Source organism: Geospiza fortis, unplaced genomic scaffold (genome assembly GCF_000277835.1).
Source record: "Geospiza fortis unplaced genomic scaffold, GeoFor_1.0 scaffold31, whole genome shotgun sequence".
NCBI classification, from domain to species: Eukaryota; Metazoa; Chordata; class Aves; order Passeriformes; family Thraupidae; genus Geospiza; species Geospiza fortis.
In genome coordinates, this window is record NW_005054483.1 from 575,605 (window position 1) to 589,774 (window position 14,170).

General features: G+C 39.0%; 1 protein-coding gene across 1 annotated transcript in view; it reads left to right on the plus strand.

Annotated features, from left to right (window-relative positions):
• The window catches only part of CABIN1 (calcineurin binding protein 1), a 111,392-nt gene that overhangs the window by 13,901 nt on the left and 83,321 nt on the right, over positions 1-14,170 (plus strand). The window contains exons 19-25 of the mRNA XM_031063157.1: positions 307-460; positions 691-806; positions 4,620-4,781; positions 6,276-6,482; positions 6,835-6,980; positions 9,521-9,782; positions 12,594-12,854. Of these exons, the coding sequence (XP_030919017.1) occupies positions 307-460; positions 691-806; positions 4,620-4,781; positions 6,276-6,482; positions 6,835-6,980; positions 9,521-9,782; positions 12,594-12,854 (1,308 nt within the window). The remainder of the gene's footprint in view (positions 1-306; positions 461-690; positions 807-4,619; positions 4,782-6,275; positions 6,483-6,834; positions 6,981-9,520; positions 9,783-12,593; positions 12,855-14,170) is intronic.

The following is a 14,170-nucleotide window of genomic DNA, read 5'->3' on the forward strand; positions in this document are numbered from 1 at the left end:
ATGCTAAGAATTGATGCTGTGTATTTGCTTACTGTGAATTGCTCATGTAGCATATTAACAGAGACACATCTAGGTGGAAAATGGGGCTGCAAGAGGAATGTCAGAGTAGGACAGATAATCTACTACCCTTCCATACTGATTGATTTACCTCTAGCATTTTTTAAACCACTTGTGAGAAGCTGAGATTCAACTTTAGATTATTTCCTTGAGGTAAAATGTGTTGCCAACTTTGGGTTGTTTGGGAAGGATTCACATCCAAGCTGCGTTTGCATCACTTTGTCTGTATAATGTGTGTTTCTTTATTAGATCATAGACTGCAGCATGGCTGTCCAGGAAGAGCCAAAAGAGCCCTATGTGTCCTCAGTGCTCCCATGGATTATCCTGCACAGGATCATCCAGCATGAGGAAGATGCTTTTCGATCCCTTTGCTGCCAGCAGCAGCAGAACCAGGGAGAAGAAGGTGGATTATTTCTTCACTTTTACATATTGCACCTGAGCTCTTTACCATCCAGCTCAGGAGTATAAGTAATAAAATATTTGTTTGTTGTCTTACCTTGCTGGCTGAAGGGAGGAGAGGGCTATGCAAGCATCACTTTCCACCAGAGAGGAAGCTGATTGCCAGTTGAAGCATTGACTCAGATTTAACTCAGTTCTGTGCTACTTTAATATTTACCAATTTCTGTCTTCCAGTGAGTCCTGATACCCCTATGTTGCCTTCTTCACTTATGCTGCTGAACACAGCTCATGAGTATTTGGGAAGAAGATCCTGGTGTTGCAATTCAGATGGTGCTCTGCTCAAGTTTTATGTAAGTAGAAAATGTGGAATAACTGAGAATGATTCTGACTGATCTCTGAAAATCATCTGGCCAAGCCACATCTCAAAGCAGAAAACAAAGTTCAAAGTTAGATTGTTTATTGCCTTATCTTCATGTTAAAAATACACTTTTAAATCCACTTTCCAACTTCTCCCAGACAAACATATGAAAATTTCAGTCAGTTTAATCTGAATAGCAAAGGCTTGTTATTCCAGACCCTTTCCTATTGGTCTGCTTCTGTCCTACTCCCCATTGTTCTCTGGACTTGCCTCACTGAGAAGAAGAATTGTTTTATTCTCTTTTTTCTCCTTTGTTTTGCTTCTTGCACTTGTATTTTATTTTGTTCATGGGATTTGAAAGGGAAGTAGGAATAACCAAGCAGTTGGATAGTACTGTACATCATTCAGGAACTAAAAAAACTTGTTGTGTTACATCTTTAAAATTGCTGCTAAAATAACACAGTGGGATTCCATATTCATCTTGTCTCAGTGGTTCTAAATAAGTTGCTCACTTCACAGGACTGAATTTGTCAAGTGTTAGGTAGGGTTTGCACATTTCTGTGTACATAAATACTGTTTATCATGTAAAAAGAACATATTTAAACTTTCAGCCAAGAAAATTCAGTTTTGAACAGCTTGGTTGTTTGTTTCTTCCAAATCATAAGAGTAAAGATTTGCAGTCCATCAGCTATGCACAGTTACACAACTGGGATGCTCCTGATGGCTCCCACATCCTGTGGTGTTGCCTGGATTTGCTCTGAAGCTATGATGCATTTAATTGTTTGCCTTGTTTGATTGTACCTACCTTGATTTTATACCACAGTCTGAAAAAACCAGCAATTCTATTGTTTTCATGTTATTAACTAAATATTATTTAAAATATACATCTAGAGTTCATGTTGAACAATGATGAGAATGAAGAATTACTTTAGCCCTCAATTTTCCTGTGTCTTCAGTCTGTTCTTTGCTCTGTTGTTCAGATGGGTGTGTTACATCTCATCTCATGTGCTCCAGCAATGGGTGTCTGGGCACTAATACTGTAGCATTATTAGATGAAAGGACTTACCCATTCATGGTTGACCTTTTTAAGATTATTCCTTGAGGTCTCATTGTTACACCAGAAAAGAAATTTCCCCTGGTTAAATAGAATATTTCTATTTGTTTGCTCATTTTCTCTTAGTTCAGAAAGCCAAGTGTTTCCTCAGCAGAGCACTGGCAGCCTGGGACAGCCTGCCTGCTGGCAAATCTCAGATAATGTGATGCCATGGCATCCACTGGGCCCTCTACAGGGACATTTCAGTGGCACTTTGCAGATTCAGCTTGACTTCACTGAGGTTTATTACCTTCAGCCAAGAGAAAATCATGATTAGTTCTGCATGGAGCTACTCAGGAATCTCCTAATTTCCCTTCTCAGCACTCCCTGGAGCTTATTAGGCACAGCTCAGTGCCAGACCCCATCTACCTCTGCATTTGAGCAGTGGCATGTCCAGGACAGTAATTTAGACAGCTGGGAAGGATGGCACAGAGAGCCTGAGGGGTTCTGCAGGAGTCAGCTCACCCTGGCAGGGCTGCAGTGAATGAGCAGGGTTTGAACTGAGGCTGATTCAGGCTGGAACTATCAGATTATCTCTGTGTCCTGCTCTCCTCAGCCTCCCTGCTGTTAGGAGCATAATGCTGATGCACCTGAGCTGGCCCTGCAGGGACTCCAGAGGGTTTATTAGCTCAGGCCCTCCCTGTGCTTCGTGGAAATAGATGGGCTGTTCCCAGGCTCCAGCCTGCCCATGGATGTCGTGCCCTGAAGTGATGAGTCTGAACTGTGCCTGAAAAATGTGCTGTACCCACAGCCTGGAGAGTGACACAGTATGGGCTGGGAACCTGGGCAAAGGACAGATGACAGAGAGCTGGCAGGGTATTTGCAGTGAGATCTTTGAAAATATCATCAGCTACTTCAAACAAAATGTTCCATTTTCACTGACAGAATTGCCAGCTTCTTAAACTAAAATATATTATAGTATTATTAAACACAAGAATTCAGTTTTCAGAGTTTTCAGAGAAAAGAGGGTGTTGGAAGGATAGGGCAAGACAAAGATAAAATGGGATTAATTATTTGAAGAGAAAGGCAGCTTCAAGAATATGAACAGTGTATTTCTTAGATTAGTGTTAAATGGTCACCTTCTGTAGCTGAACTGTCTGCTCGAGGTCCTTATATTGCTTGTGGATGAATGTGCTGTGCAGGAGTAGGTGTTAATATTAATTAAGGCCTTTAGCAATAGTCTGAATTACTAGGAACAATTCTGGATTTCTGCCAAGAGCTTGAAAGTTGAATAATAACAAAGAAGATTGTTTTGAATGCTGTTCAAGTGAGAATTCTGTTACTGCTGTTAGATGTGCTTTTATTTGTAGCAGTAGGAATTGAAGGCTTTTGTTACAGTATCCTCTGATGCTCTCTGTTTTTCTTCAGCTTATTTAGCTACCCTTTCTGTAAATTTCAGATGTTGATCACAAATTCATACAGGGAAAGTGCTGACAATGAGGTGTCTGCTGGGACTCGGTATGAATGAGTCTGCTGTGGCTCCAGATGTCATTGAAATGCTTTCTAAGAATTGTCTTTGCTTTTCTTTTTCAGGCGTTTGGCTCTTAATAAACAGTACCTTGATCTTAGCACAGATATTTTAATCAGAAGAGAATCAGCATCTTCTATTTAATTCTAGCTCTTATAAATGAGCTTCATACAAGTAGAAAGTCAGATTTTTGCCTTGTCATGCAGTGTTTGTATTGACAGGAAAGCTTTGTGTAGGATCATGCATAAATAATTGAGTTTGAAGTCCTAGATGTTGAAAAATGAGAAATGGTCACAAATAAACATTTCTTTTTTAAATTGAAATTCTATAGTGGAACACATTGAAATTGAATCTTAAACTTCAGTGGTTGTGTGGGTCTTGATTTGGTTATGAAATAAATATCCAGAATACCCCTACACAGGTTATTCTTGGTGAGCATATTTTTACTGACCTTGAAATGTCTTCTGGGAATGTGTTCCTTTTGGGTTTGTTTTTTATGGAAGCTTAGTGAGAATTTTCAAAGAGTTACCTTTCTTCTTTTGGCATTCAGCTGCAGTTTTTATAATGAATGTCTTAAACTATCAGCATCTTCCAAAATATTCTCCTGATGGGTGCTTTCTCTTGTGATGTTGAAGGTAAAGATAGCAACTTGCTACAGTGTTTAGTAATTTGGGATCAATCCAGCCACTTTTCCTTGGTGTGTAGCCATCTGTGTGATACTGTTCATACTGTTCAACTCTGTAGTCCTTTTAGCCAGATTTTCATTAACTCTCTCTTCTTTTGCTGCCAAGTCCTCTCCATCCTGCTTTTTTCATGCAGAGGAAATTGCTGGTTGTGAGTTAGGGCAGAAATTCTTCTGTACCTTTTCCTTATTCACAGTATTGATGAACTGTAGTTCACAGTTTTATTCACAGAAGCAGCTTGGTGTGTAGGGGAGAACTTTGAATGATTTTAAGTTTGAAACATGAAGCTGATATTTAGCCTGATTTATTAAAGATAAGTGAATTAACATAGGAAGAAAAATAAAAGCACTTCAGTGCTGCTGCAGTGCCATTGGAATGACTTGTGTGAGACCAGTTTACAGAAATACATGAGTAATACTGGGGAAATTTATTGTTATTGGGGAAAAATGCATGTAAAAATCCCTTAAAATCCCCTAAAGTTGTTTTCATCACCTGCCTTCAGCCAGCTGGGCAGCTCTCTGTGATCTGCAGGTGACCTTGTCCTTGGTGCTTGGCTTGTAGGTTCAGGTACTACAGAAAGAACTTGCAGCTTCCACTTCTGAGGATACTCATCCATACAAAGAAGAGCTGGAAACAGCCTTGGAGCAATGTTTTTATTGTTTATATGGTTTCCCTAGCAAAAAAAGCAAAGCAAGGTATCTAGAAGAACATTCAGTACAGCAGGTAAGTTATGTCTTACCCAATGCCAGTGGAATATCCTGAACTGATGAAAGATGCATTCTTGTTTTGTTCTAATGCACTTTGATATATTTTGGAGAAAGATTACTTTTATTTCTTGTAAATTTTATGTATTTTACACATTATAGAGAAAAAAATAAAAATCTTAATATTTTAAAAAATTATAAATATAACAAGTGGATTATTTTAAATGCTAGTCTTATCTTATAGTAGTTTGCCATCCTGAAAGTATTGAGAAATTGATTTTATTAAGCTATCACTTTCCTGTTTTCAGCTGAGAAGAAGTTCAAGGTTGAGGAAAATTTAGAGAGGAAAAGTCAGCTTGAGAGAAGAAAGTTTTAGCGGCCAGCCTTGCAGTTTATGAAAGTGAAAAATGTCACAGTTAAAAGTTTGCAAGTACATTATGTTATCACTTATTTTGACATCTCTAATGGTAAATACCTGATAGCTGTTTATGAGAAATGTGAAATTCAGTTGAATTTGGGAGAAGGGCAACTACAGAGTGTTTCTGGAAGAGGGTTGTAATGTTAAGGGAGGAAGAGAAAAATACAGGGCAGCAATACAACGTCCTGCCTTGAGAAACATCACTGGTTTTGTTCAAAAACCCCAGACTATTTTGCACTTCCCAAGTGCAAATGATCATAGAATTATCAATCAAAACCATTTTCATGCAAGCAACATGATTGTCTGGCTCTGTTGAACAAACCTTTTAAAATACACAAATACTCTTACATTACTGTTCATTGAATATTTGGAAATTTTGTGTGTTATATGTACATCTTACAGAGTGAAGATGAGAGAAAGGGGATAAATAAGAAAAAGGGAGGTATAAGGAGATTACCCTCTACAACTTCCTTGCATTTCAATGCAGAGCAAAATTAAAGGGTAAAGTTATAAGGGTAAAGCAATAAAAGGAGAAAAAACTTAGTCTAGCAGAAGAGAACTGTCAATTATTTTGGGTATTTTTACTGCTTTCAAGAAAGAAAAATGAAGAGAAAATGAGGAGTAAATTCTGGAAGTAATTTTCTGTAGAGAGTTCAAAGAGGGGCTCAGAATTTTGTCTGGTTCCCATTTCATTAACTCTTCTTACTTGGCTCTGAAATGGAAGGGGCAGAGTTCTTCTCCATATCTTACCCATGATCTCAGTGTCACTCAGAATGTTTACAATTGATCCTTGCTTATAAACAATTTTTCTAAGCAAGTAGAATGAATTTATTTTTACTTTATTTTTACTTTAGTGACCTACACTAAGTTACAGGAATATCTTTGTCTGTTAAATCAGTGAGCAGTGTATTGTATTTGTGAGCAGCATAAATTAATAGCACCTTTAGCTCTGTTCTTGGGAGGTTTAGTTTGGTTCCTGCTCAAGTAACGTGTACACTCCTATGAACTAGAAAGTCTATAGAAAACCATCATTAGTAGACCTGAATTTTAGAATTTGAAATATTTTTTTCCCTTCTCATCTACCTCCCTCTTCAGGTTGATCTGACATGGGAAGATGCTTTGTTCATGTTTGAGTATTTTAAGCCTAAAACTCTTCCAGAATTTGATAGTTACAAAACCAGTACTGTGTCTGCTGATTTGGCCAACCTTCTGAAGAAAACTGCCACAATTGTTCCTCGAACTGACAAGCCTATGCTGAGCCTGGAGACTGTATCTGCCTATATTGAAGGAACATCCAGCAAGGTATAATTAATTGTTTTTTTAAAAAAATTTAATTGTAGGGAGTAAAAATTGGTGTTGCTGTTTTTATGTTGACTTTGAGATTATTAGTGGGGTGATCTATTCCATGATGTTGGGTTTTCTTGGGTAATTGCATTTAAATAAAATAAGAATGATCCCACCAAAGCTTTTAGTCTTTGAATGGTAAAATATAGTCAGGATGAGATGTTCATTAGTGTTTGTAAGTGTTTTATCTGAAATGCTTTCAATGTCTTCATATTCAAAACCTTCATATTGTGTGATGAAAAGGCTGCTTCCTCTACAAGGAAGAAGCAAATGCTCATTTATTATGAACCTTTACCTGTCTGATTTTCAGGCACCATCTCTCCCCGAGGGTGCAGACTATTCCCCACCAGTGGTGACTGAGCTGTATTATCTCCTGGCAGATTATCACTTCAAGAACAAAGAACAGTCCAAGGCCATTAAATTTTACATGCACGACATTTGTATTTGTCCAAACAGGTCAGTATTTTGGAATCCTGCTGCATGTCCTTCATTCTTCTCACTTCTTTCAGCACTGAAAAGCAGACAACTGGTTTCAGGAATGAAAAAAATCCCAAACAGCCAAAACCCCCACCTGCAATCCATTATCACAGGTCCATTGTATAATTAAGGGCATCTCTAAAACAACCCAACAGAGAAAACAAAACCCAAAACGTAGGGTTAAATATTTGATTGCTTTGAACTTAAACCAAAAAATGAAAGGGGGTGGGGAAGCTAAATTGAAATAAAGAATAACTGTGAAGAATAAATTGTTTGTACCTTTTGTTCTTTGCTTTGGCATGTTCATGCATGATAAGGAGTGAAAAATATCCTCATTTGATAGGTAACTATAGCACAAATGGCATCCTTTAGTGGATTAATTGCTTAGGCTGACCTCTTCCTAAAAGTGTTGATTTTGCTGCTAGAGAACTGCACAGAGAATACAAGTATTTAACTGATATTTAAACAAAACCACCTTGTTTCTTGATAATTTACAACTCACTGAAATACCATCAAGATTAAGCTCTCTCATCTTAAAAATAAAGCATGTTCTGAATATCAGTCTTCTAAATTAAACTAAATAACCTTTAAATTTACTGATTAAATATAGAGTTTGCATATTAGGTGTTATCATTTTAATTCTCCTTGAAGTTGATAGATCAGGGTCAATGACAAAAACCCTAATTTGATAGATTTGAGACAAGAAAATTGTTTCTAAATCCAGTCACGTAACGGAGGCAAAAGGGAAGGTGAAGGCACAGAGCAATTTTAGATGTGAAATCTTCAGAGGAAATAGCTGTAGTTTAATGTTATTGCATCTTCTAGTCTGGGACTTGTGACTAGCAAATGGCTAAAACTTTTGTTTAAAGGCAGATAAAGAAATTACCATTATCTCCCCCGAGCCAATTTTCTGCAGTTTTGATGTTCTAAAACTTAAATTCAAAATAAATGAATGGAACGCATTTTTACTTTAATATGTGGCATTTTTTTTTGCTCATGAGATGCCTGATGTGGTAGCATAGTATTTTTGCCCCAGCCAAAGTAATTGGTACTTGTCTGTACTACAGTTCCTGTTCCATTCCCCTCAGGAATCTGATTATTGAGGTCACTTGACCTAGAAATGGGTTTTCAGTTGGAATCAGAAGAAATTGCAGGTAAAAATATGAGAACATTATGGTGGTTGCCTTGGTGTTAAAATCATGGTAAAATTGAAAAGCCCAGAGCAGAGGAACCCTGGTGTTAAAGTGAGGTTCTGGAAACCACCCTTCAGACTGTGTTGTCAACAAACACAGGCTGGACCCTCAACAGTCCTTCAGGCAGAAATTACAGTTTTAGTTCATCAGGATTTTCCTACTTGGATGCAATTCTGGCTTTATAATTTTTATGCTGGGAAATGATGATGATTATTCACAGTTGAGTCCAACAGCACAAGGTGTCACAATGTCTGCTGGCCTGCAGGGTGACAACATTTTGACAGTGCTTCGTGGTTACTGAGAAAAAAAAACACTGGGAGTGCTGGCATTAGAAATACGAATATTCTGGCTTTGCACAGCAAATAAACCTGAATTTTTCATCTGTTTTCCATGTGTGACAGTTACTGGGGGCAGTGCATGTTAGGAAACCACTTTAAGAAAATCAATATGATTTAGGCTGTACAGCTTGTGTTCCACTCTGAGGAGAGGAGGAAGTGCAGAAATCTGTTTTGTGTGATGAAAGGAGGAAAAGGTTGTAGATACAAGAAGGCACATCTTGTCTGTGTGTAGTGAAGTGTTCAGAGGGGAGTTTGTTCATAGGTTTAAGAGCCTGAGATGAGAGATGTGGGACTCCAGGTGGCTCTTCAAAATGCTGTTCATTGTAAAGAAGTTGTTTTACAGCAGTCTGTGGTCATGGGTGACAGAGCCACACCTACAGCTGCCAGCTACAGCTCTAGGCAAGCCTGAAGCCCCTTTAGTTCTGGTTACTGATATATTTTTCTTTGCTGAGCATCTTAATACATACCAACCAATCAGCATTATACACAATACCTTTCCTATTTCCTATAGCCTATCATAACTACTCTCATTACCATATTATGGTCATTACTATCCAATCACATGAGTTAGTATGTTACAGTTTAAGCTTAAAGTTGTTTTTCAGTTTTCTTGCAGTGGAAAATTCTTAGACCTTTTTTCTACTTGCCACATTGGCATGTTTGTTTGCCTGTGGTATCTTTCTGCTTTTCCTAAGACCTATTTCTGCTTGGTAGAAACATCTTTTTTGTTTGTGGTCAACATATCCTTTGCTCTAGTCATAAAACCCCCTTCCAACTCAACTTAACCTTTGCTTTCTTAGTTGTCCACTAACGACTGGCTCAGCAATTTTCAATTTAGACATCTGTTACTCTTTTATATCAAAACTTTCTTCCATCTCTATACCATTCTCTACATTCAGAGAGCTTTCTGCCAAACATAGATACCTGTGACACTTTCTTGTCAAACTTTCACCTTTTCCAACAATGGGTTGTGTTCCTCCCTGCACAGGTTTGACTCCTGGGCTGGGATGGCTCTGGCTCGAGCGAGCCGCATTCAGGACAAGCTGAACTCCAACGAGCTGAAGAGTGATGGCCCCATCTGGAAGCACTCCACCCCTGTCCTGAACTGCTTCAAACGGGCCCTGGAGATCGACAGCTCCAACCTGTCCCTGTGGATCGAGTACGGCACCATTTCCTATGCCCTGCATTCCTTTGCATCCCGGCAGCTCAAGCAGTGGAAAACGGAACTTCCCCCTGAAGTGGTGAAGCAGGTGGGATTTAACACAGAGAGTATACAATTTTAAATATTTAAAATTAGGTTTTTGTCTTGGTTTGAAAAGACAAGTGTCTGCTAAGGAAGGCAGTGTTTCGCGGAGAAGGAGAAAAACAAGGAGCCTCCCCTGAAGTAGAAAAATGTAAACCCCCTTCCCTCCGAATTGTTATAAATTTGAAATTAAGCGTCTCTCAGGCAAAGATATGGGAGCAGGAACAACAGTTTATTTATTTACTAGGGAAAAAAAAAAAGGATAAAATAAACAATGCAGTAAACCAAAACAACACTGGCAGAGTCAGAACACAACCTGACACCCTGTGGGTCAGGGTATTGGTAGCAGTCTAATTGGAATTGTGGCTGCAGCTCTCCTGCAGTGTCAGGGGTGGTTCTGTTGGAGCAGGGATCCTTGAGAAGGGTGGAGTCTTCCCCTGAAGATCCAGTAGAAGAGGCAGCTGCTGTTCCTCTGGGCAATCCAGTGGAGAAATTGTCTTGCTGTCCCAGGATCTCAGATTATATCCAGGTAGGAATTCTTGGCTCCTCCCTCTGGGCTCACATCTCCCAATGGGATGCTGTAGTTCTTATCAGTCATGCAGTGACAATCAATAGCTGTTATCAGCAGATGGCTCCCCTGAGGGAGGATTGGGTGTGGAAGAGATAAAGAAAACTGCCCAATTAACAGAAGATAACTGCCACCTCTAACAGATGGCAAATAGAATACGTCTTGCCTTGCAATCTGGGACAGTTTTCTAACATAGTAAATGTTTAAATTAAGTATATACATGCTATATTCTTCATATGAGACTGTATGCTTATTTAGTAATGTTGAATATTCCAGTATTCATTTCAAATCTGGTAGTGTCAAGCAGCATTTGAAGGTGGGTTTTTTCCTTTCTTTTTCCTGTGTAAAATCATTTTGAGCCTAATCTTTGAATTATCTTTTGAAGGTGACACAAAATTATTGTAACCTTCTGGAAAGGGGAATTATATTTACCTTTCCTTTCTGTAAATGTCACGCAGTGTTTCCAGGAAAAGGTGAAATGCATACTTATTGAAATAGTGAAGAGATCAGAAATTACTCTGATATCTGTGTCCACATGTCATCTCTTATATCTAAAGAATCCTCCCCTTTTTTTGTGGTTGTGGGCCATTTACCTAAACAAAAGATCAAAGTGAAAAGATTGGTAGAATTTCCATTGAAAACATTGTTATGAATTCATGTTCTCTTTCTGCATAAGGGAGGTGAAAAACATTATTAAGAAGTTTGTTGCTAAACCAACATGAACAATTCTAAATACACTTTGACACTGATAAGAGTTGCTTGGGAAAATGTTTTGGTTTTTTTGGACCAGTGCACTCCATTTCTGATTTAGTTATTCTGACTTCCAAATGTTACCTAGTCTGCAGCTGGAAGCACAATGAAAAAAAGGAAGTGTTGCTCTTGTGCTGTAATTTGTAAAGCTTTCAGTGTTTGAGCTACAGAGATCAGTGCTGGGAGCACCCTTTGCTTCTGGGAGATTTGCAGGAGGTGGTGAGTGTCAATCTGAGCTTCCTCAGCACTGCACTAACACTGCACTTCCCACAGACACTTTCTTACCTGAGGACAAAGCTGATGTCAGCCTGTATTAAAAGTGAGCAAATAGTTTATTAAAGAGTATGTTTGAAATTACAGTCAACAATAGAGTTTTCTTCTGGAGGGTTATTGCATCCAACAGCTCTGAAATTAACTCCTCAGAAAATGAAGTTACTACATTTTATGTCTTTGCCCTATCAGAAGTTTGGTCTTATGGTCTCGCAGCCCCTTGGCAATGAGGGATTTGTTGAAGAATTTCAGGGATAGTGCTGGAATTACTTCATAGTATCAGATAAAAGGAGCAATACAGAGCAGCCATCTGAAGTTGAGGATTAAATGAGAATGTTTATTTAGGACTATTTAAGTCTTCATTTTTTTTCAAGTGAATATATTAAAAATGCATAATTTAGTAAGAAAAGCTCTATTATAATAAAAGATAAATTGAAACAATTTCATCTCACTTCCACAGATATATCTCTTCAGGAATGTGTTTCTCATACATAAAAACCTTATTCTTCTCCTTACAGAATGTTTAGGAAAGGAAAGGTTATGTTTTAGTTCTTGGTTATAGCCACACAGCTTAAATTTATAAACTTCATTTCAAAGAGAGAAAATTACATTAATGCATCTTTTGACCTAGTTTTTTTTTACATGAATTTATTGGCATTTAGCTTTAATTTATGCTGCTGGTTTTAAATTTTTTTTTTAACGGGGTGGAGTGGGGAGAATATTCATCTCAAAATTAGATACATTGCAAGCAAGATGAAATACTTTTCTTCACAAATGAGAGTGGTCCATAGTGGCTTTAGCAGACTTCAGTTGCAGAACAAAGCAAATAATTTTTTTCTTTGAAGAGTAAAGATAATTTAAAAAAAAACACTAAAAAATTAACAAAAAATTTCTACAACTGTGAAAAAGTGGTAGAATTTCTGTAGACATGAATATTGGGTTGTTGTTTTTCAGATTAATATTTATATAAATATAAATATTTCTTCTGTCTTACTGTTTTGTTCTGGTTGTTTGCGCCAGCAGTCACTGGAGTGAACAAAACCCTATCCACAAACCCATTTTATGGGCAGTTGGGGTGCGTTTCACCACCTAGGATGCATTTGATCCCTTCTCATCATTTATATTGAAAGTGTTTACAAGCTGTACCGTGCTCAGGTGCTTTTCCACGGGCAGCAGGGTGTTTTTGGGCTTTGCTGCAGTGAGCTGTGTGCTGTGTTGTGCCCTGTGCAGATGGAGGAGCGCAGGGACAGCATGCTGGAGACAGCCAAGCTGTGCTTCACCTCGGCGGCGCGCTGCGAGGGCGACGGCGACGAGGAGGAGTGGCTCATCCACTACATGCTGGGCAAGATAGCTGAGAAACAGAAGCAGCCTCCTGTGGTGTACCTGCTGCACTACAAACAGGCAGGGCACTACCTGCACGAGGAGGCTGCTCGATACCCAAAGAAGATTCACTACCACAACCCACCAGAACTGGCCATGGAAGCCTTGGAGGTAAGGGAATGTTGGATGTGTAGCTGGAAGCCTTGGAGGTAAAGGGATGTTGGATGTGTAGCTGGAATTCTTGGAGGTAAGGGAGTGTTGAAGGTGTAGCTGGAAGCCTTGGAGGTAAAGGAGTGTTGAATGTGTAGCTGGAATTCTTGGAGGTAAAGGAGTGTTGAATGTGTAGCTGGAAGCCTTGGAGGTAAAGGAATGGTGGATGTGTAGCTGTAAGCCTTGGAGGCAAGGGAATGTTGAATATCTAACTGGAAGCCTTGGAGGTAAAGGAGTGTTGAATGTGTAGCTGGAATTCTTGGAGGTAAGGGAATGTTGAATGTGTAGCTGGAATTCTTGGAGGTAAGGGAATGTTGGATGTGTAGCTGGAAGCCTTGGAGGTAAGGGAATATTGAATTTGTAGCTGGAAGCTTTGTTCTTGTAGGAATGTGCCCCCTGTTGATGGAGTGACAAAATTATCCTTTGTCTCCTTGAAAAGGTAAAAAGCCCAGAAGTTTCCTCAATTAAGTAAAAAGACACCTCATAGGACTTTGGGATTTCACCTCAAACTTAAGGATAGCCAATTGGACAGAAGCCAAAAAGTCTAGTCTAAGCAATTCACTAGAAAGAGAACAAAGGAAATGATCACTTTCGTGAGGTGTTTTACCAGGAGCAAGAGCCTCTTGCCCCTGGCTTGAGTTTTTCTCTGTAAAGGGCTTTGTTATTTTGCCTTTTATCAAAACTTATCTGTTTCCAGCACTACCACAAAAGCCATCCTTGCTGATTTTATGCCATCTGAGGTAGCTGAGCTATAGATCTCCAAGAGCTCATAAGACCTGGCTTGAGGAGACCCCTCTGTCATGTTCTCCACAGGTTGTTAGGCACATCTAGATGGTGCTCTGCATTGGGGAATGTTTGCAGGACACACTTGAAGAGTGAAATGGAGCCTGTTAGTCAGGCTGGTTTCATTTCAAAGGCAGTTTGGACAGGTGGGTAGCAATTCCACCTCTGAGTTTTGCTGCACACAGTTCACTGGTTTTTATAAAAATCAGACATTGGTAGGGTTCACAGGCATCTCTTACCTATGGAAGCACAGGTTCATCCACGAGGTGGGACCTTTGCTTTCACTGTTATCTGGTAAAAGCTCTGGAACATACCCAGTGGTTACTTGCTCTCAACGAGGCCAATTCTGCTTTATTTGTTGTGTTCCATAGCTTATGGTTATAAAATTTGCACAGTGTTCAGATTTTGTATTTTAAGAGCAACTTTCAAAGGCAGGGAAAGTTCAATTCAGGTAAGTTTAGGAGACAGGTAGCTGTCTTAACTAACTGCTGCAG